Source organism: Falco biarmicus, chromosome 14, assembly GCF_023638135.1.
Source record: "Falco biarmicus isolate bFalBia1 chromosome 14, bFalBia1.pri, whole genome shotgun sequence".
Lineage (NCBI taxonomy): Eukaryota > Metazoa > Chordata > Aves > Falconiformes > Falconidae > Falco > Falco biarmicus.
In genome coordinates this window covers 10,911,885-10,933,521 of record NC_079301.1, presented here as the reverse complement: position 1 = coordinate 10,933,521, position 21,637 = coordinate 10,911,885, and the positions used below count along the sequence as shown (strand labels likewise).

General features: G+C 37.0%; 1 protein-coding gene across 8 annotated transcripts in view; it reads left to right on the top strand.

Moving 5' to 3' along the window:
* TEX11 (testis expressed 11) overlaps positions 1 to 21,637 on the top strand; it is a 33,269-nt gene that overhangs the window by 8,124 nt on the left and 3,508 nt on the right. For 3 of the 8 annotated variants that reach the window (XM_056359265.1, XM_056359264.1, XM_056359271.1), the window contains exons 8-24: positions 660 to 745; positions 2,218 to 2,275; positions 3,098 to 3,193; positions 4,768 to 4,849; positions 6,611 to 6,689; positions 7,398 to 7,549; positions 8,208 to 8,293; positions 9,439 to 9,576; positions 12,446 to 12,531; positions 13,177 to 13,230; positions 13,942 to 13,982; positions 15,234 to 15,320; positions 16,920 to 16,990; positions 17,556 to 17,672; positions 18,550 to 18,622; positions 20,111 to 20,260; positions 21,282 to 21,390. In XM_056359265.1, the coding sequence (XP_056215240.1) occupies positions 660 to 745; positions 2,218 to 2,275; positions 3,098 to 3,193; positions 4,768 to 4,849; positions 6,611 to 6,689; positions 7,398 to 7,549; positions 8,208 to 8,293; positions 9,439 to 9,576; positions 12,446 to 12,531; positions 13,177 to 13,230; positions 13,942 to 13,982; positions 15,234 to 15,320; positions 16,920 to 16,990; positions 17,556 to 17,672; positions 18,550 to 18,622; positions 20,111 to 20,260; positions 21,282 to 21,390 (1,565 nt within the window). The remainder of the gene's footprint in view (positions 1 to 659; positions 746 to 2,217; positions 2,276 to 3,097; positions 3,194 to 4,767; positions 4,850 to 6,610; positions 6,690 to 7,397; positions 7,550 to 8,207; positions 8,294 to 9,438; positions 9,577 to 12,445; positions 12,532 to 13,176; positions 13,231 to 13,941; positions 13,983 to 15,233; positions 15,321 to 16,919; positions 16,991 to 17,555; positions 17,673 to 18,549; positions 18,623 to 20,110; positions 20,261 to 21,281; positions 21,391 to 21,637) is intronic. The other 5 variants (XM_056359268.1, XM_056359267.1, XM_056359266.1 and 2 more) reach the window with 4 other exon arrangements.

Below are 21,637 nucleotides of genomic sequence, written 5' to 3'. Positions count from 1 at the left end.
AGAGGCAAAATAGTTGTAAGTGTTGGCAGTATATTAGCATATAAAATGACTTTTCTGTCTCTTCTTTGGACAACATATGACAGCTGCAAATAATTTCAAAGGAAAGACAAATTGTTATGAACAGACATTGTCAGGGCTGACTGATACAGCAGAAAGCAATAGTGCTCTGAATAACCAGGCATTCAAAAACAGTTGTCTTCTAAAACTTGTATGTGGATGATCCTTTTTTAACCTCTAAGAGACATGCCGGGAAGAAACCTACCATGGAAGATGTATAGTCTTCTTACCTTAACTGTGTAAAACTTTTATGTCTTTTTTAAAAATCAAGTTGTAATATTGCAGGTTTTCCTCTCAAGTTTTAATTTTTGTTGTTTACTTTACACAGTTCTAGTGCTTTCAGTTTGGTATCTTGAGGAATTATTCTACCTTGTCTGTCAAGAATCCTGCCGTTTTGCACACCTCAACTGGTTAATGATGCTTCCCTTTCCCACACAATTATGATTCCATTTTAGTCACGGTCAATATCTGCTTGTATAAGGTCAGAAGTGATAATGGTGGATATATCTTTAAAGTAAAAAGCATTCTAAATAACTTGAGACTGGAGTGTCATAGATCTAATGTTGTTTCTACAAGAATGTTATAGGAGTCTTTTATTGCAGACCTGTTACCTGTCAATCCTCTGCTACAATTTTGGAGTGGAAACCTATGAATGGAAGAGGTATGAACAGAGCTCCTTCTGGCTCAGGTAATGTGCAAAAGCAAACGAAATAAAAGCCTACTTTTGAGATCTAAAAATATGTGTGAAGGGGAGTGGGAGCAAGGGAAAATAGAGGTTTGATTAAAAATGTGAGAATACAAAATTTTAGGTGAACAAAATTAGCTGAGCAGATACTTGGTGACTGTCTTACTCTGCTGCCTAACATTTATGCCTGCTTTCCACATCTGTTTTCCTGTCATTGGAATGAAAATTGTCTTTCCATGGTTCTCATTAATTCTCTCCCTAACACTTCTTCCAAAGAGATTATTTTTGTGAGGAGGCTGCTCCCAGTTCTTGTGCCATTCATAAGTGATAGTGAAGGGATCTGAAAACTTCAGAAAAGAGTAGGTGGATTCTTCTGATTGGTTTTCAATGGATTTGTTTTAAAAATTAAATATTAAACATTAATTTCTCATAAAGGAAATGTTCATTGAGAGCAAGTCCTTTACTGATGAAAGACACAAACATCAAGGTGAAAAAGAAATAGAGATGGTTTGGGTAGGATCCAAATAAGTAGTGTGGTACTACTAAGGAAGAAAAAACGTAGGCTCTTGGGAAGAGTATTCTCGTGCCAAGGTCACAGCCTTAGCTCAGAAAAATTGTGGGTTTTTTTCTTTTAAATAGAAAAAAATGCACAATATCTGTTCAACTTATCAAATTCAAAATAGTTATCGTCACATATGTTGTTAAAGAGGATTTGTAGAAATACTTAAAATTAATTACAGCTGGTGCTTTGGAGATTACTTTGTATTTTATTCTTGTGGAAAATGAAATACCAAGTCCCGATAACAAAATTTGAGGAAGAAATAAACCTTTGCAAAGTGCAAATAATTATTTGGAGAAAGAGATGCAGCTCCATCTAGTGGGTTAAAATTCCACTGTACTGAGAATAGATTAGAACAAATGCCCAGTTATTGTTTTTCTAACACTTCTTCGTTCACAGCGTTTGCTGTGAGTCAGATCTGGTTTTGTGGCATTACCACTGCCTTTTCTCTTGAGTGGTCCTTTGTGCTGTCATTTAACTTTTCAAAAAAGAATGGGGAATCATGAGTCCCAGGTTCTGTTTCTGTCTCTGATCTTGATTTGCTGTGATCTTGAGACCAGGTCACGTATAACCTGTGTGTATGACTATATTATATGTCAGGTGAGAATGAGAACACTTGCTTCGTCAACCCCCCTAGAGTTAAAACTGATAAAGCCTACTGAAATGCTTGAATAGAAGATGTTACAGAAGGTGGTGCAACAGATTGAAGAAAGTGATTGAGGCCAATTTTTAACATGAGGATGTAGAAAGAAAACAAAATTTTCTGTTCTGTGGTCAGAGAGAGTACTGAGATTAGTTTGTATGATTTATGTGGTTTCTGACTGGTTAAGTGGGAAAGAACAGGAATGTTGCACGTATCAGAAGATGTCTGAATTTGTTTTCCCATTTAATTCTAACTTTCGCTTATCATTGATAGTCAGAGTTATGACATTGGGAAGATGGACATGGAGTATTCTGTTGGCAAGGAAATGCGGGTAAGAAATAGAGAAATTGCTGTTTACAAATTGGAGGATTTTGTTAGTGTGACTGTTGTATCATCAGCTTCTGCTGTGCCAAATCTGACCAGTGATTTCTTTGGCCCGCTCTTTAGGACTCTCTGCTATGAAATTTGGCAAAGTTGCAAGGTCATTTGCTATGAGTGTCAGTCTGAGAGTTCAGTCACCGATGGGTGCCCTTAAATCACATTCGAATCTAATATTTTACAGAAATTAAATTATAGAAAGTAAGGCTGAGATAGACCCTGAAAGGCCATTGCTTCTTCCTTTCCTCCTCTTCTTTCAAGGCATCATCAATTGCATCTGTGTCATTTGACAGATGTTTGTCATTCATAAGCCTGTTACTCCTTTTGTTACCCACAGTGGATATGGAGAAGATTTTAATCTCTTCCTCTTTATATAAATTATTTATGTATTTGAAGGTTATTATCATTTATATCTTTTTGTTGTTTTTTTTTTCTCTCAGTGAAGTTTGTACCTCCTGTTCCTTCAGTTTCTTCTTTCATTCTGTTTTTTCCAGATCTCTTTTTCCTTGCTACCCTTGGCTTCTCCTCTGAACTGTAGTTGATTCATGTTCTGTGTGAATAGTAGTGCTGAACACTGGATATACTTCAGAACTGAGCAGTCACTCTATATGTCTGATACCAGGCAGGCATTCTTTTGACTCAAGGAGCTTTTATTTTTTGTGACCTTAATTTTGAAGTCTTTTGTATTCGTATGTATGTTCATCTGTGGCTCTTCCCCCTGCCCCCAGCCCCTGCTCTTCAGGCATTCAAACTTCCTGTTTTTTTTTCTCTCCAGGCTAAAGTGCTGCGATTGTTAGCTACAGTCTGTTTCGAGTGGGATTGCAATCTGTATCTTGACAAGGCATTGAAAGCTATAACCTTGGCAAATCAGGTAGTAACGTCTTACTGTATTTGTGGTGAGCAATAGACAAAACTCAGGCTATCCTTGACATGTGTTATCCTTGACATCAGATAGAGGTGTGTTTGCTTTGCTTTGGTTTTCATACTCACGTTTTGGTGTTCCCAGCTTTTTTATAGAGAAATATTTCTTTGCATGCAGATGTAGAGCTGTCTTCCTGCCTCAAATCTATTAACAGTGAGGTCTTCTGTTAATGATATGACTGACATTTTCTGTTGTGTATTCATGAAAACTGTCCAGAATAAACTACAGCATGGTCCACCTGAGATTTATAGCAGCTGTTTTTTTATGCACCAGACCTTTTGTCTTGCTTTGGGTTATAATGGATATGTCCATGCTACATTTTGAGTCCACAACTTGTTACCTGTACAAATACTTGAGCAAGCACCAAACAGAGTTCAGTTTTGAAAGCTTTGTAGCCATGCTACATCAGTCTTATTTTAAGTAATTAATTTAGCTATTGGACTTTATGAACACGGTTGTATTTCTTCTGGAACCTGAAAAATGAGCTGTATACACATACCAGCTAACCTGAAGAAAGTTCATGTATCTCTAAGCAGTCACTACAGTGAGTTCTTTTGCTCTAGTACAAATTCTATTTCTTATATAAAGACTTGGATTAATTTTGTGCTTCTGTCTTTTTGGGTTAGCTAGAGTGACTTAAATCTGAAAAATTTGTATTTGTCTTTGGTTGACCATTTTAAAATTTCCATTATCTCTTTCATACAAAACAAATTTTAAGTACAATTACTTAAATAAGTATAATTAAGTATAAAATCCTGTTTTAAATGAAAGCTCAGATTCAGTTTTCTACATGCTGTTAAAACTTTCAGACAGATGATGATGCATGTGCTGGTGAGATCAGAATAAAAGGCAGTGTATTTTAATAATTCAAATAACATCTTACCACAGTATCTCAGCCCTTTGCAGTTTTTATTGTATTTACTTTCACAAAAGCTTTTGAGGTGGAAAGTGTTTTTATCATCATTTTGGTAATGTATGTTTTGATATTGTGTGAGGATATGGAAAACTAGAAAAAAAAATATTCTGGAGTCCGAAATGTGCAGTGTTTTAGTGAGGGCTGTAGTATACAGTCTTCATTATTTCCATTTGCTCCCATTGTTGTTCTCTGCTAAATTTTGTATTATTATAAGCTACTTTGAATTCTGCTCATTAATTCTAGAGTAAGCCAGCCAGTTCACACATAGAAAAACAGGAAATGTTTGTATCATTCAGTATTGTTCATCTTCTATTTATAAGTATTGAAAATGGGCCACATCAAATTGAGAATCTTGTATCTCTTGCTTTCATTGTCCTCATGGCCTTTTGGCAGTGTAAGAATGAATAATGAAGATGAACATTGCATTTAAGAAGAAAATATTACCAGTTGGCTACCTGTTGCTTCAGTCATTAAAATCAAACTGAAGAATGTAGTGGAGTGTCTGTGACGTACTGGTATCTGTCTGTGTTATGAATGTGCTGGACTCTCGCAGGATCCGTGTTCTACAAACAGCTGTCCAAGTAACGTATTGTTTTTCATTGTGCAGGAGAATATGCATCCAGCGGGGGTTTTTTTGAAAGTTAAAATTCTTCTTAAAAGTGGAGCATCAGATGAAGATATCAACTCAGGTATAACAGTTCTGTGTAGGTTTCTTAGTAAGATCATATGACTCCATATCCATGAAGATGGACTTGAGTTGTAGATAGAAAAAAAAAAAATCCCTTTCTCGTATGTTTTAGAGGAATCTTCATTAGTGAAATGCCCTTTTGGTTTTCGACTATGAGACATAGTAGTCAGTGTTCACAGAGGAGTTATCCAGGTGCTGATTTAAGTTTGAATTAAGCATGACTTTATTGAGAATTTAAATAGACATGCTGGAAATAGGGAAGGGTGAAGACTTGGAAGCTTGTTAGACTGAGGACAGTGAAAATCTAGCAATGTAAAGGTGTGGTTTATTTTAGACGCATGTCTAAGATTACTCAGAAAGGGTGAAGGTGGATTGTCTCTTATGCAGTCAGCATAGAAGAAAGGCTTGTGAAACACTGCTGTTCTCTGTGTGTGACTTTGCAGATTTTAGCCAAGAGACATCAAGTGCCAGTCGGTGCGTTACGGAGTTTGTTTAGTTTATCTAGGACATATAAACTCTTTTCTCCTTATTCCTCAAACTTGTCATTTGAAGAGAACTGATTTTTCTGTTGACATGAGAGGAGAAGAAAGTTTTTTCAGGGAAAATTTCGTGTAGTAAGGGTAATGCATCAGGAGAAATTTATTTCCATGAATAATGTAATCTTAAGGAAGAGAGGCTTTGTACTCTTCATGGTTGGAAAGCATCAGATATGTAACGAATGCTCTGAGAAATAAATGTAGGATGAGACAAGGAACTTGCAGAGAGCTCACAAATAGTTTGAATGCTGCCAGACTAGCAGGAATGGAAAGTCCACTTTGGATTGCTCCGAATTTCAGCCGGCTTTCAAGTGGACAGTATTCAAAACTTAACATTGCAATAGTTGGCTTCTGTTTTGCAGTTTGAATTGTGAAGCCATAGTGTTACCTATCAAAAAACTCTGCACATGTCTAGTAGCACTAAGACTCCAGTCAGTTTTTCAAGCAAGTTAATTAATAAGTGGGTATCTGTCTTTTCTTGCGTGGCTGGCAGAAAAGAATGTTGTGTCCATGTGCTGCAAATTCTCTGTCTTTTGAGTAAAGATTCCTGCTAAGTTTTAGGCATTTGACTAAAATCTTGTATTGTGCACTTGTACACAGCTACCTTATAAATACTTAACAACTCTTAGTCATGTCCCTGTGTGTTCTCTGATCTCATCGAAGCTACAAATGTATACATCTTGATATTAACCATCCAGCATGGTCTAGCAATTTTTAAACTTTATCTGAGTGGCCTAAAACTGATACCTACTTATCAGTACCAGTTAATTCAACAGCTGATGTTAAAGGCATTAGGTTTAAGTAGTTCCCATTGCAATGTGATACCACCACACAGCCTGAGCACTGACCTCAGTCTTAAATGGTTCCTGCTGGATAAGGATGAGACACTGATGGAAAGCAGCTTGAGGCAAAAGTTTGTGCTACTAATGCGAGACAGAGGGCTTGAATTCCAGGTCTATCAGTCTGTCACCTCTCTGTAGTACTACAGTAATTGTACAGTGAAAGTCAAAGCACAATAGACATATTTTATTCTTCCTTTTGTTTAGAACTTATGTATTGGTTTGGATTTGGTGTTGGTTTTTGCTGCGGGCATGGGATTTTGGTTTGATTGATTGTTTGTTTATTTGTTTTTTTCCCCAAAGAAGCTGTAAGAGGCGAATGGTAATTTGAGCAGTTAAGTGTATTAAGCTGATTAAACAATCTCAACTGCTTTGTGTTCTGTTCAGCTGTTTCAGAATTGCTGCATCATGAGATGTCTCTAGACTTTTATTTGAATACTGTCAAACTGCTGCTGGAGCATGGAAGGTATGAAAGCATCGCTAAGTGGGGTGAACACTATTTGGGTTTTGTAGTTGTTCTTTTGTAAGCAAATAACATCTATTGTACAATGATGCTTTATCTTAAATGAAAACTCCCAGAGGTAGGTAAACAATTTTGAGGGGGAACCTGTCTTTTCTGTAGCAAGGGGATACAGATTATGGCAGCAGCAGAACAGGGTATGAAATAATGTTGAGCGGTCATTTGCAATGCTGTAGCCTTATTTTAAGGTTTTCCCTATGTATTTTTAATGTATGTCTGGAATTATCTGAATGATATCTTTCTTCCATGCTAACTAATAAATCTTCAGAATGAGAATTTGGAGTCCTAGAATCATTCTTGTGAAAAACAGTATAAGGTTGAACAAGTTACTGCAAAATAAATTGAGACATGAAATCTCACGCTCTTGAATGCTCTGTCATGATTATATATGTATATGCTTCTATCTTGCAGTAAATTCTTACTCTTTCATTGTGAGGAGTAAACTCTTATGAATACTGTGGAACAAGCATGTGCTAATAGGAAGTTACTACTGAAAGATGAACTGCAGTAAATTCATACCTTGACTCACTCAGTGTGATTGTGTGCCAGTAGCATTAATTAGAAACATGCTGTATGGTGTGAATGTTATTCTTTAGAATGGAAAATTAACAGCTCTTCTTATGCAGCCTCTTAAAAATGCATCTGTGTGAATAGGGAATCAGTTGGTTTTGATTTTCTGAAATCTGTTCCTGAACGATTTGAATCTTCACCTGACTTTGGAAAAATTACCCTGTTCCACATCGAGTTCCTGTTGCAGAATAAGAGGGAGCTGCTTGCTAAGCAAAAGGTTGAAGAAGTTATTATAGGTCTGTATGCATCTTTTGCTGCTGTTTACTGAAAGCTGAATTTAGTTGGCTGAAATCTTGAGTTCTGATTTTCATGTTTTTTGCTTATTCTCATCTTTATTTGTGTCTGTTTTCCCTTATGTTTCTTTTGCATGGTAACTTTCAATTTCCATAATGAAAGACAGTCATGATAAAGCTCAGGGTTAAATTAACTTGCTAAACAATTCTTCCTTTTTAGTGTAGACTGTGTGTGACTGATTAGGAACATTTATCAGAAGTCCTTTGTGATGTTAATACTTTGTCCATCCAGCCCAATGTGGGTTTTTTTGTCAGTATTAAAGCAGGTTGCATATCCTTGTTTGAGCAGCTGAATAATGGTTTGTTTTTCAGGTCTGCTGCACTTGCAGCGCTGTAGTAATTTTTGACTGTCTGATCTGCTGGAAATCAAACCATATTATATGTAGCATCAAGCTAGGTTCAAGAGCCACATTTATGTTGGGTGGTTTGTGGGTTTTTTTTCAGCAGCAGGATATGAAACTCTGGGTCCTGGCTGAAACTATTGCTGTGTCAGTGTTGTTTGTTGTAGACTATGGGACAGTCTTTCTCAGATAGTTCTTAGGTGCTTCTCAGTGTGCTGCTTAAAGTTTTTGTAAAGTGATGATTTGCGGTATCTTTTCAGGTCATTATACTGGGAAACAGCTGTTGCCTGAAGCCTTGAACCAGCTGCACATCATCTTGTGGGACAGAGCTGCCAAACATTATGAGGTCTGGAACCAAACAGTAGTGTTGTTATTTGTGTCGGTGAAAATGAAGATAGGCTTTTTCTGACCTCTTTGGTATGTCTGTTATTGGTTAGAGTGCAAGCTGTTACTAAGATCCCTGTTCCAGTTTGCACTAGTTTTATTTTCATCCAGCTGGGTGCTGTTTTCCATTACAACAGCAAGTTTCGAGTAGCCTCATCTCAAGGTTTGTACATGGGGAACAGTTATGGTCAGAACTGATCAGCAAAGGAACCTGTGCAGCCCATCGTTCTGGTTCTGTCCTGGAACGGTGTCCTGGTTTTGGCTGGAAAGCATGCAAAAACCTGAAAATATTCTTTACATTGAGCTGCTTGTTTTGTGGTTCCTACCCTCTGATGGTCACTTGTTGCTTTAAGGAGCATGAATTTTTATCATTTGTATATTGATTTTCTTTTTAGCCTATATAAAGTAGCTTTGGATGCCAACATTGTATCTTAATATACAAGTTCTGTTATTCAAATCCAAATACCTTCTTATTCTTTCAGTATTTGAAGATGAGCTCGTGTTCTACTCTTATATTTCTGTCATATGCACGTTTCTTAAATACATAAAGAAAAACATGTGCCATTTTATTACTTCTCATCTGTGAGGTCAAGAATGAATTTTGCTAATGACACAGCTTCCTTCCTCCTAATTTTAAAATAAGTTCTCTATCCAAATTGGAACTATAGTTGGGAGTACCATCTTCAGCATAGTGCCATCAAGTTTCACAGTCTAAATGGGATAAACACGTTTGTCTTTTTCTCTTAGTTTCAGTTGCTTTGTATTATGGAGGGAGAGGGGTTTTTAAATAATATTTCTGTTCTGTATTTAGTCATAAGAATGCCTTTTCTGGATCAGATGAATGACACATCTAGTCCAGTGTGCTGTCTTTATAATGGCCATAAGAATAAGGGAAGAGTAGGAATAGGTAAAGCGTCAGTTCTGCTAATGGGTGTTACCTGTGTTGTGGGATCAATGATTGCTCTTCTGGGGGACATGTTACACTAGCACATACTTGGTTATCTAAATCATTCATTTCCTATGAACTTTTTTTTTTAATTAAATTTGGGAAAACATAGACAGTTTAGGTGATTTGGATGGTTTTGGGATTTTTTTTTAATTTCTTAGGCAAAAAACTATTCTGAAGCTCTTCACTGGTACAGTTATTCTGTCAGCTTCTACACACCTGGGCAGATAGATCAAAACTTGGCTAAGCTGCAGAGGAACATGGCTTCTTGCTATCTTCATCTGAAACAAGTTGACAAGGTATATATATGTATACATATTTATTTACTTATTTATTTTCATTGGTTTTGTTTTTGTAGTTATGTCATTGGGACTTAATTTACATCTTTGTTACTGTACCTCTTTTGCTTTGAGAGAGGGAGCTGTGTCTTTGCCTGTCATGCATCATCTGGCAAAGAGACGTAGTTTGTCATCTTAGCTGCTATGGGGGCCTCTGTATCACCTGCCATTCTAATGGGAGAAATCATCCACAAGCCGTGTGACCATGCCTTAGTGTATCCGGTTTCTTCTCAGGTTAGAGGTCCTCCTCTCTTCAAGACAGGTGAACCCTGATGGGAAGCGTGTTTGATGTGTCTTAACTAGAACTTCCCACAACAGTGTGTTATCCCTCACCTCTGCAGACAAGTGCATCTGCTTTACCTATCTAGGCTTTCTGTTTTGGGGGCGTTAAACTTCGCAGTTCAAAGTGACGGGGAGTTTATTTTTTCAGCATTGTCAGGGCTTCTCTTGCTTTCTGGTTCTATAGGTCTAATTTTGAGGAACTGGCTTTTTCCTCAGTCTGGTTACTGTTGGCCTTTGGTGCCATCTTCTACTCTTATCACTTTTCTTTCCAGGGAAGATGTTGCTAAATCACTCTTCTTGAGTAATTATATTTATTATATATATATTTTAATATTATATCATATATATATTATATATAAATATCAACAATGTAGCCGTTAACATTTTGGTATCTCTTTAGCTCTCTTCTGTTGCAAATTATATTACTGATTTAAAGATGTTATGTACTGATTTCCTTGAATCTCTTCTTTGAATAGGCTAAAGAGGCAGTTAAAGAAGCAGAGAGGTGTGATCCAAACAGCATCTTTACTAAATTCTGTGTCTATAAGATTGCAGTGATGGAGAAAGATACTGATAAAGGTAGAACTTGAAAGATAAAAGGGTCCACTACAAGGAAGCAGAAGTGCTGAATATATTAGAAAATACTAAGCAGATTTGGACCTGTTCATCTTGAGAAAGACACAATAGAGGGTAGCTAGAAGAGGCATCTATAAAGTCATTGAACTGTCAGGCTGTAAATGTAAACTGTCAGAGTGGGATGCTTTTTGCATACAATATGTAAGATGCGGAGGCCATCGCCATACCTGGTGCTGTTTGGATGGAGCCTCTGGCTAGGAAGGCTCTAATCTTCTCATGGGCAGAAGCTGTAGTAGCATCCCAGGGTGAGAATCATTGTATACTTACTGTTTCTAATATTTTGTATGCAAATATGATGTTAAATGAGCTAAATGAACCTTAACGGAACCATTATAGCTGTTCTTCATTTCTCTGGACAAATAGAGCCTGAAGTTACCAGAAAATACATGAATTACTGAGACAACTTACAGATTGACATTTCTCTGTAGATTCTTCCTTCTTTATAATGAGTTCTGCCATTTCATATTTTAATGATAGTCTTAGCTCAAGAAATGAAAATTGAGAAATACAGTCTATACTTACTTAGAATACAGAGTAACATGCAGAGCTTATTTTCTGATGAGTTCTGTGCCAATTAATTGTTCTCTATACATCTTTTTAATGACAGCATAATTTGCTCACATAATGTAGAGTGGGAACCACAGCAGAGTGTGAACATAAAAGCAGCAGCACCCTTAGCGTAAGCCAAGATGTGGGAGCTTGGAATCATGCCCAGAAAATGTATTAGAGAAAGTCTTCTGTCTTTGGTGACAAACATTTAGCAGAACAAAATTAAGAGTGTGAGATAGAGTTTCATTTGTATGGCATCCTTGTTTCCTTGGATTAGCTTGGAAAGCCTTTTGGCACCTCTGTAGGAAGAAATGCATAATTCTGGAGAAGTGCTGGTAGGGTCAGGTTTTCTTGTCTTGGTTTTTCATGCTAAAAAATAATAAGTAAGTTTATATTTAATCTTTCATAGGTTGTTGAAACAGTAGAACTTTCCACCTTCCAATTGCTTCTATAAAAAAAAATTATAATTTTTCCCTATGTATATTTCAGCTGTGGAAGCAGTTATTGAAATGGGGAAGCTAGCAGAAAAGCTATCTCAACATGAAGACAAGCTGAGAGTGGATGAAAATACAGGCACTAACCTCCTGAGTTTAGTTGCCCAAATTGCTTTAGAGGTAGAGCAGATAATGTTGTGGTTACTTTGCTTTATTGATATAAGTGGGACAGCAATAGCCTTTGTAACCTGGCCTGCTTTCAATATTTATATGTATTTTATGCATTTCTAAGTATGTCGTGCTTCTATGACCAAGGTCTCACTCAAATGTGTTGTGTAATGCAAACGAAAAATTCATTTCACGTATAAATACGTTGTATTTTTTAATATTTCTTCAGGAAAATAAGGGGTTTCAAGTTATTAATGTTGGAAATGACATGATGTATTTCTGTAAAATTCTCCTCAGGAAAATGTTACATCTTTTTCTGCCTCTGGGATTTGATCTTTGACATGCGAGGGGGAATGTGTGTACAAAATACACATAAGTCAGTGATAAAAGACTGAAAAGTCACTTGTCCCTCCTCTTTGCTTCTTGGTTGGAGACTTGAGTGGTGTCTGAACTGGCTGATTACAGTGGCATAATTAGAAGAGGCTTTTGGTTGCCTTTTAGGACTTTGTTCATGACTCTGTAAGGCATGAAAGCCTTGCCAGCCTGTACTGATCCTGTTCTTGCCATAGGCTCTTTGTGCATGGAATCGTATGTTCTCTCCTTATGGTTTTCTCTTGACTCTGAGGCAATTCAGTGCAGGGTCCTTTGTTCTTTTTCCTGCATAGACTTGTGGAATATGCTGTTGCTTTGGGTGGGTTGGTTGTTTTGTGGGTAACGGAGGCAGTGCAGTTTATACAAAACGTGTTTTAATTTCTTTTCAGAATGAACAAGAAGTTGTGGCTATAAAAGCTTTGGAGTATTTGTCAGAACGTTTACGAGACTGTCGACAATTATTTGCAGCTTTAAAGTGAGGATTTGATATATGTACAGGGGAAGAAATTTTTCTTGTTCCTTTTTCAAAAAGAATTTATTATATTGAGGAAGGTGGAAAACAGAGTAGATCAAAGATTAGTTAGCAGTCTTTTTGGTGCTGCAGATGTACCTCAAGCCTGAGCTCTTAATATTTACAGATATTCCAAGACTCCCAAGCAAATAGTGTTAGTTGCTTTGAATTTTATGATTAAGCTGTGATTTGAACAGATGACCAACAGCGACTAATGAGATTGCAACAATGTATTTGGTGAAAATACCTGTTCGTTTGTATCCTCTGATACAAATCTGACAGTGGTATCTTATTGAAATATTCCATCATGTTTATAAAACACATATTGTGAGACAGATGTATTTATTCCAGTATTTGCCAAAAGCCTTTGTTAAAGTACATTTATTTACTTACTATTTCATGATTTAGCAAAGTGATATACAAAATAAGGCAATAGGGTGGGAAATAGTATAATCTTATTCTCAGTTTGATGTTTTGGATTCTTCTGTGAGTTCCACAGGCTGACAGCATGGGAAGAAAAGTGGGATCCTTTCTGGAAAATGAGGACATTATACACTGTTGGAAAAAAAAAAATCTTGTTTCTTTATTGCTTGTTTTTCTCGTATTTAGATGTTTGGTTCGTCTTACGTTGTCAAAGGTCATGACAGAAAATGAAGAGAAAAAGTGAGTGCATTTGCAAAACCATTTTCTTATGGTGAATTTGAGGTACAAATGGTGTAATTGGTTTTTTTGCTGGGTTTATTTTCTTGCAGAGTAATCAAGAGATTAGTTTTTATGCTAGTAAAAGGTCCACCCAGATGAATTCCAACTTTACTAATGACATCACATAGGAACATCTTTCCTGTGTTTTAAATATTTGCTCTTTGTCTTCCTCTTTTATTAATGCGTAAGACTGTCGGGTATTTTTGATGGGGAGTGTGAGCTAAGCAACCTCTTTAACTTTGACACTAGGATATGATACCTTTCAGAGGTTTTGAGTGAGAATTACAGAGTGGGACCTTCCTTGCTGAAGACTAGCCACTTTGCAAATGGTATGCTGGCTCAGAAGTAGAACTGTACTGCTGGATTTTGAGTGTCAAGTAAATAGTGTAGTGTCAGTGGGGTTTGAAATTTAACCTGCAGCCCCAACCACTGAGAAAATCTCCTGCTGCCCTTCTGCAACGACCTTCACTGCTGCAGATCAATAAAACTTTTTGCAGCCTTAGTACTCCTTCAGCATCTTCAAATGCTAGAAGTTTATAATGCTGGAGATGTCAGGGGAAGAATGATTATATCCGTAATTACGGAGATGTTGTATTCCAACATAAATAATGTGTTCTGTTGTAAGACAGTTAAACAAACATTTTCTAAAACTTAATTTTTCCTCCATTCTAGAGATGAAGATATCAGCTCAATGCTGACTTACTTGACCTTGGGTATGCTTTTGTTTTATTTACATTTTCTGTAGTTTTTCCATCTGTGAACATGTTATGATATGATCAGGTCCGTAGTAACCAAATGTTTAGACTCCTTATTTCAGTTTAGGTTCCCATCTTCCCACTGAAATCAGTGGAAATTAGAACTGAAGATTCAACAGTGTCGTGAAGTTGGATCTCAGTGCTACAGGTTTTTGCTACAGAAAACTTGCAGGCTAGCATTGGAAAAACTGTTTCTAGTAAAGCCTGTGCTTGGGGGCTTCTCTCAGACAACAGGGCAGTTTCTTCTAGGCAGTTTCCCTTTAATCCTTCATAAGGCCATGTATGCAAACAACAGATACTTGGGTAAAAGCCACAGCCTGGGTGGCCTCAAGTGACAGGCTCCTACTCTGACTCCATTGGCAAGGGACAAAGTTAGTATCTTTAGTAGCAGGGCTACCACAAAAGGAAGAAGTTTGGTTTTGTAAATTGAATTAACAGTCTGAGTTTTTACTGATTAATTAAATGGCAGTGGTGGTCTTTGCTGTTTTAGCTGTTTAAAAGGAAGCATTTTTTAAAATTAAGTTAATGCTATTTTTTTTTCCCTGGAATGTTTAGAAAACTGCAATGGGTAATAGCAAATTGCCGACAGACAGGATAGGCATGTCAAAATTGGTTCCCACTTGTAAGTTGTGCTGTCCTTTGAAAAAGAATTGTCTTGTTTGCATTAGAAAAGGTACAGGAGTTTTACAGAGGACTTTTCTCCATCAGAAGAAATACTTATTTACACTAAGGCTTTTTTACCCCCCTCTTCCTATCTTGGACAAGAAAGTTAATGAAATGGTAGAACTTTTCCACACTAGCCATTCTTAGTGCAACTAGGAGAACAGAATGAAGACTAGAATTAAATTAATTAAAGGTTCCTTGAAGAAAGGCCTCAAATGTGTTATTAGATCTAGAAACCCTCAGCTTTTTGTGAAATTAAGTAAAGCTTCTCTGCATTAGACTTCAGTGTCAGTAAACTTTGAAGAGGCAGTATTTGTTGGTAGCCTTATGTATCTTATCTAAAATGCTGTTTGAGGCACCTTTTGATGTTTTTTGTAAGCCTTCCTGGTCAAGCATATTAGATTTAAGTTGTGAGAATAACTATTCATCAGGAATCATATGGGAGTTGTGGAAACTTCTGTTTTGTAGTGTAGTTATTAGACTTGGAAATGTTTTTATTCTGCTCAAAAAATGTTACTTACGTTTTGAACAACCCATTTTCTGCAGCTCACAAGAGACTTTCTGAGTCTTTCACAGAAGAGAGTTTTACAGGAGACATGAGGATCTTTGAAGCTCACTGGTTTAGAAGAGTTGGTAGGTTGCCCTCTCAGCTAAACTGAATCCCCTCCATCTAGACAGACCTTAAGGAAGAAAGAAGTGTTTAAATGTGTAGTAGATTTATAAAACTCAGCACTTTTGGCAGTCACTGCTTGACTAGTCTTAAAGCTATATCCTGCTGCATTTTCTGTCTTCTGATACTATCTGATATGTTTTAAGTCAGTTATCAAGACAAATACTTACACAAGGCCTATTTGACTGGTGGGATAACTGATACATTATTCCTTTCACCGCAGGAATTGTTGTGTGTGTCCATGATACTACTCTTAAGAGTTCACCATTTTCCTCTTAGTTAGCCCTTTACTACCAAGACTCTGTTACAGAAGTAAAATTTAAGATCAGGCAAATAGAATAATGTTTTTCTTCAATGTCTGAAAAAACCTGCTGCTAACAATAAAAAAAGTTCCTGTTGATCCTGAATATGCGTGTTATCATGTAAGCAAAATAAGAATTGGGAAGTTCAGGTGGATACTGGTGTGATTGGTGCAGGATGAACTTACCTCTGCCACCCAGATACAGTCCCTTAAACAGTCCTGGAGTTTGCTTTGAACTACGCTATGTGAAATCTAAACAGCAAATATTATCATAGATAAATTGTTTCCTAGTGGGAAATGCAGGTCCCATGGAGGTGTCCTAAACATTAACTGTAGCGTGTCTCTGGATCCTCATTTAGTAGTCTTTGTTATGCTTTTTTTGGTAAAGGAGTCAGTGCATTTGCTGTGTATAAATGAAAATACAAGTGTAGGGTAATGGGTTGAACCAGTTTTTCAGATTCTTGCTTCTGCCAGAGCATGCAGGAGAGAAAATACTTGAAATCAGTTAACAGAAGATGTCTGCCATGATGAGCTTGTGCACACATCCTCACGATGTAGACATGCTCCAATAAAGAGTAACAAAGGATGGAGAGAAGCGGCAGAAGTCAAATACAGTAACATGAGTGTGTGTGGAATCTGGGGTGACTATGACCTTACCAAGCTTTCTCATTCATAGAATAAACAATTCAGAGACTACAAAAACATGTCCTAGGGAATAAATTAATGTGAAAGTTAGAATCTGCAAAGTCACTGTAGAATCTAATAATTTAATTGGGTCACATTCTCATACATAAATGGTTTGAATGTCTTTAGATAGCTCCTAATCAGAATTGTGTGTTTAATTGCCATGTACTTGACCCTGCTGGGGTAGAACCAGAGAATATTTCAAAATGTTGTGTTTGGGTTTTTTTTTAAATATTTTTTATTTGTCTTGGGAATATTGTTCAACACTTATTCAGATACTAGTTTTGTTTACTAACAAAAGAAGATGCTTCTTCCAGTTCATACTTTTGTGGTTAGGGTATGTGGTAGAATGAATATTTGGTTATGAAGAAATTAAAAAATTTGCAAGCATGAATAAGCTGTTTTAACAAATCACTAATAACGGTGTTTCTTGCTGTTGTTAAATGAGCTGTTGATGATAATTTGATTAAGAAAATGTATTGTAGAATCTGAACTGCCTGTTACTAGAGATTAGATGGGCATACTCATAATACTGAAGATTTTTATTCTAGGTCTCCTTTTTTGTGTCTTTTGTTAGCTTGGAACTTAGCTGTACAGTTCAAGGACTGCCCTGACAAGATGAGAGATTTTTTTCTGCTTTCTTTCAAGGTACGTACTCTTGCTAATAGTATCTCTGAGGAATATTGTCATCTGTCTAGTTCTGTTAGAAGTTACACCCATATACCTTGTGTCTCTCTGGAGACATGCTTGTATGTGCTTAAAATGGAACACTTGTCACAAGGAGATTGACTTGCCATACAAAGTGTAAGCATTATTGTCATATTTTACATTCTGTTGCTTAAAAATGTCATAAGAAACTTAGACTTCAATGAGAACTTTCTAAAATAAATGGATTCTGGTGTTTGGAAATTGAAATAAAAAATCTGAAAATGAATACAAACATGTTAAGTACTTGAGTCCTAATCTCCATGCAGAACTTATACTGACACTGTCAGTTTTGTATGTGTTTGTAGAGAGGGGACTCCAACACTGTTTTACACTTTATATTTAAATAATCTTGTGTAATTGTACAAGTAAAATTACAAGATGAATACATACTATTCATGACTGATTATTGAAAGTGTCATAGAGGAGACTCAGCAATCATCTGTTCACAAGCAAATTGCTTTATATGGGCAGAATTCTCAGTACCTTTTTTTATTTTTGGTGTCAGTTTTCCCAGTTTTGTCCTTCTGACAAAGCTGTTCTAATTGCTCAGAGGACATGCCTGTTAATGGCAGCTGCAGTTGATCTGGAAATGGGGAGACAGCAAGTAACACCTTCTGAACAGGTACGGCATTTCTCTGCTAGCTGATTCTGTATGTATTAGTGCAGCATTTTTTTCTTTTGATCTTGAAGTCTCAGATTTTTTTCACTCAGGACAGGATACTAAGAATATAAGCATGGGAACCTTTCATAGTTAACTAGAATCAATGCACCTAGTACATTCCAGACAATTTTAAATGTTGGATTTCTGTAAATTAGTTGATTTCAGTGGATTTGTACAGATTTATATCAGCAAAGGGTCATAGCAATACCTTCTCTTAGAGGAATTTCAGTCTACCTTATATATTATGTAAGGAGTCTGTTGCTAAACGTGGTTGATCAAACAGGTGATCACTGCATTTTTTGTTTTATGCTGTTGCTTAAAGTAGTTACCAGTATGGTGGTGATAAAGCTCACAGGTTTTTTTTGTGCATACATCCTTTTTTGTGGTGTTCTACTTACTGTGGTAATAAGATTAAGGAAAGTGTACAGTGGTTATGGAGGAAGTACGGAAGTCTGCTATACAGCGATTATTGTAGAAACTTACTTTTGTGGAGAGCAATGCACGGCAATTTGTGTTGTGGGATTTAGTGGTTTGTCAGTCTCAATAGCAGTATTTTATGCTTGGGAGCTAAAATAAATGATGTCCCATAAGAACCCATATGGTTCTTTCCGGACCAATGGAATGTTCAGTGTGAAGAGGCTTTGTCTGAGATGTGGAGGTCTTTGAAAAAGAGGAAAAAAACTCTAAAAACCCCAGAACAGTAACTTGTGTAGATGATGTACTAATTAGGCTGATTCTTAATTTATTTTATAGTTAGGTGTAAAGATCCTGTAAGTTGTGACATGTATATGTCTTTTAAAACTATGACAAAAATAACTTCTTAAATTTTGTGAAATAGATGGAACTTTTGACTCAGGCCCTTCAACATCTCCAGGCATGCAAGGAGATATGGAAAGTTCTCAAATTAACAGGTAAGCTACAAAGTGTGTCTGTTTAGCATGTGTAACTGTTAGACTTAATCACTATATTCATGAAAAATACAAGGCATATGGAATTGCTGTCTCAGCTGAAGAATCTTATGATACGGCAATATGATAAGAGAACTTGGCAAAGCCAACTGCTGGTTTTTATATGTTGTTGCAGGGTTTTTATTGTACAGGTGCTGTGAAGTGTGGAACAGTCTTTCAGAGGGAAGCTGGATTGACTGTTCTGTCTTAACTGTTAAGAAATTCCAAGCTTTTTGCTCTACAATGGAGTTGCTCTTGCACTGGTTTAATAGTTTTACTAGCCTCTTTACATATAAGGCATTTAAGACTACAGAAAGTTTTGCTACCATGCTTTGAAGTGCCAAACCCCATCCTCTGTTCCCTGACTATTCCCTGTCAATTTAGATCAGATATTACTGGAGACTGGTGTGCTGTCAGCCAGCAGTTGAGATACAGAGTGACTGTTAGCGTAGGGGATGCATGCTTCACTTTTTTGGTAGTATATTGGTAGAAGAATTCCATTAGGCATTCTTTGTCTGGCCTATGGTCTGGTTTCTTTTCAGTTATAGGTTTGGGACACTGTGGAATTTTCATTGTAAGATGCATTAGTATTTAACTTTTGTCAGGAAATTTACATGCTGGAGGTTTTTTTCCCCCCATAAAATTTCAGAGTACAAGGTATATGGTCTGGATTTGGGATTCTCTTTGTCCTTTTGTACTGAAGGCAAGATAACTCAGAAAGACTTCTTCCCTTTTAATTTTCCATCCTTTAAATCCCAAAGGGTTGAATATCTCAGGATGGGGACATACTGGAGTTTCTCCTGCAGAGGTTTGTAGAATGGTAGCGTGGTGCTTCCTTCACTTCTTCACTAGGCCTTATCCAACACGTGGGCAAGTCTGTTGCTCTGGAGGAAGCTGAGAATGTCTTTTAGATGTAAAAACAAAGGTCTTTGTAGGTACTTCAATAAAAGATAGTTTGGTGTTTGTTACAGGTTTACACCTTCCTAGCAGTTCTACTGTTCTCCCACTCTTCTTCTGTGTTTAAGGTTTCCTGAGAGCTTTTCTACCAAAAAGTGGACAAGTCCTATAGAAAAATTTGAAGCTGATGATAAATTCTTTTATAAGCTGACCTTCTGTGAGCTGGTGGCCTTGAGTTATCTCTTTTTCCAGTCTATGGTAAAATGGCTTCACCAGTAGCTATTACTTTGCCTAGGAGGGTTGCATTAATTTAGCCAATTACAGGCAATCCAGATTTGTTTTTTTTCAGGGGAGGCATGGTGATCGATGGGGTTGTGCTTTGGACATCTGAGGTTTCTGTCCAAGACTGCTTTAGAGTTCCACTCACTCTGCTGTTAAATCTGTGTACCGTAATGGTTTTCCTGCCTGTTGGAAGCAAAATTTGTACCTTATGGTACGCCATATGACTTTAAGAAAATGAATCATTACATATAGGCAATTCTGTCTCTTCTCTAGGAGATTTTGTTAAAGACCCAACAGACACATTGTTGCTGCTTTATGAATTTGAAGCAAGATCCAAACTGAATGATCCAACACTCTATGACCTTATGGAGTCAGTATGGGAGCAACCACAAATAGAGGTCAAGACGCTAGAAATCATTGCGTGTAAGGACTGCATTTGTATTTTCATAGTTCTTCAAGTAATGAAAAACAGCTTTTGTTCCTCTTTCCTGTTCATTTGGGGTGACCAGGATTATCATGTATTGTGCAGCATGCATAAAATGAGTCTAACCGTATATATTTTGTCCTGAAGCAAAAGTGCTTAGGATCTCAACAACGTTAGGAGATCCGTGTTTTGAAATACTGTATTACGTGGATGATGAACCAGAAGTTTGTGGCATCCTTCCATTGCTAGACTCCGAGACATTTGTGTAGGTTGTGAGTCTGGAAAAGATGAATTTTTACAAGGTCCAAACTGGCAAAGGCCAGAGAATGATCCTAGCTGATTCATGCCCCAATACAGAAGTTTTAGGATGTGGACTTTGAGTAGATAATGCAGTTTCAACTTAGTGTAGTTAATTTGTAAATAGCACTTCTCTATATTGTACCATACTTTCATCACAATGTTCTAGTCACGCCTCCTTGAAAATCTAGAGTAGGATCCAAGGAAGATGAGTAACATTTAAAACTACCACGGCAAATATTTGGAGGGGGTTCTGTAGGATTGCATAAACCCCTGCTTACCTCCCTTGTTTGAGGGAAGATACACCAGGGCTTGGAAACACCATACTGACATCCCATTCCCACCTAATTTTTCCATCCAGATTTTCATGTTGAAGGACACAAACAAAACTCTTACCTTAGACCCCTCCTGACATCTTCCCCACCCCACCCCACCCCCTATTTTTGGGTTACTGCACCAGAAGTAAACAGCAGTGAGATTATTTGTAAATCATGAAATCTACTGTGTTTCTGCCTTACTGTCAGTCCTCACTGACAATGTGCACAGTAAGAAAGTAGTAGAGAAGCACTAACTTGTGATCAGCCCAGGCATTAAGCAAATCTCTTTTCATTTGTTTATCACAGGGATCTGGCAGTATGCTGTCATTGTATTTTAATGACCAATGAAATAAAATCCTGGGTCTAGTAATTTCTTTCTTCGTCTCTATTTTCTTTTGCTTTTAAGCATTAGCAATGGAATCTCCAGCTCGGTATCCTGTACTGTGCAAGAAAGCTCTCAAGAGTGCACTAAACCTTCACAGAAAGCAGACTGGCATTGATGCTGTGAAATTTAGGTTAGTGATATCACATCGCTTTGCCATGAGCCTGTGGCTGGAAATGCTGACGGGATAAAGCCTTCAGTCTGAAAAAAGTGGATTTTAGCTTATGTGCAAGATTCCACTTCTCACTGCCCAACCAATATACCTCCCAAGCATGACTGTCTAACAGATGTGTTAAGTGCAGTTTGTTTTCTTGGCATGTTTTCTGAAACAGTCATATTTCCAATAAATGAATCTGTTGAGGAAGGAAAATTAAAATTGG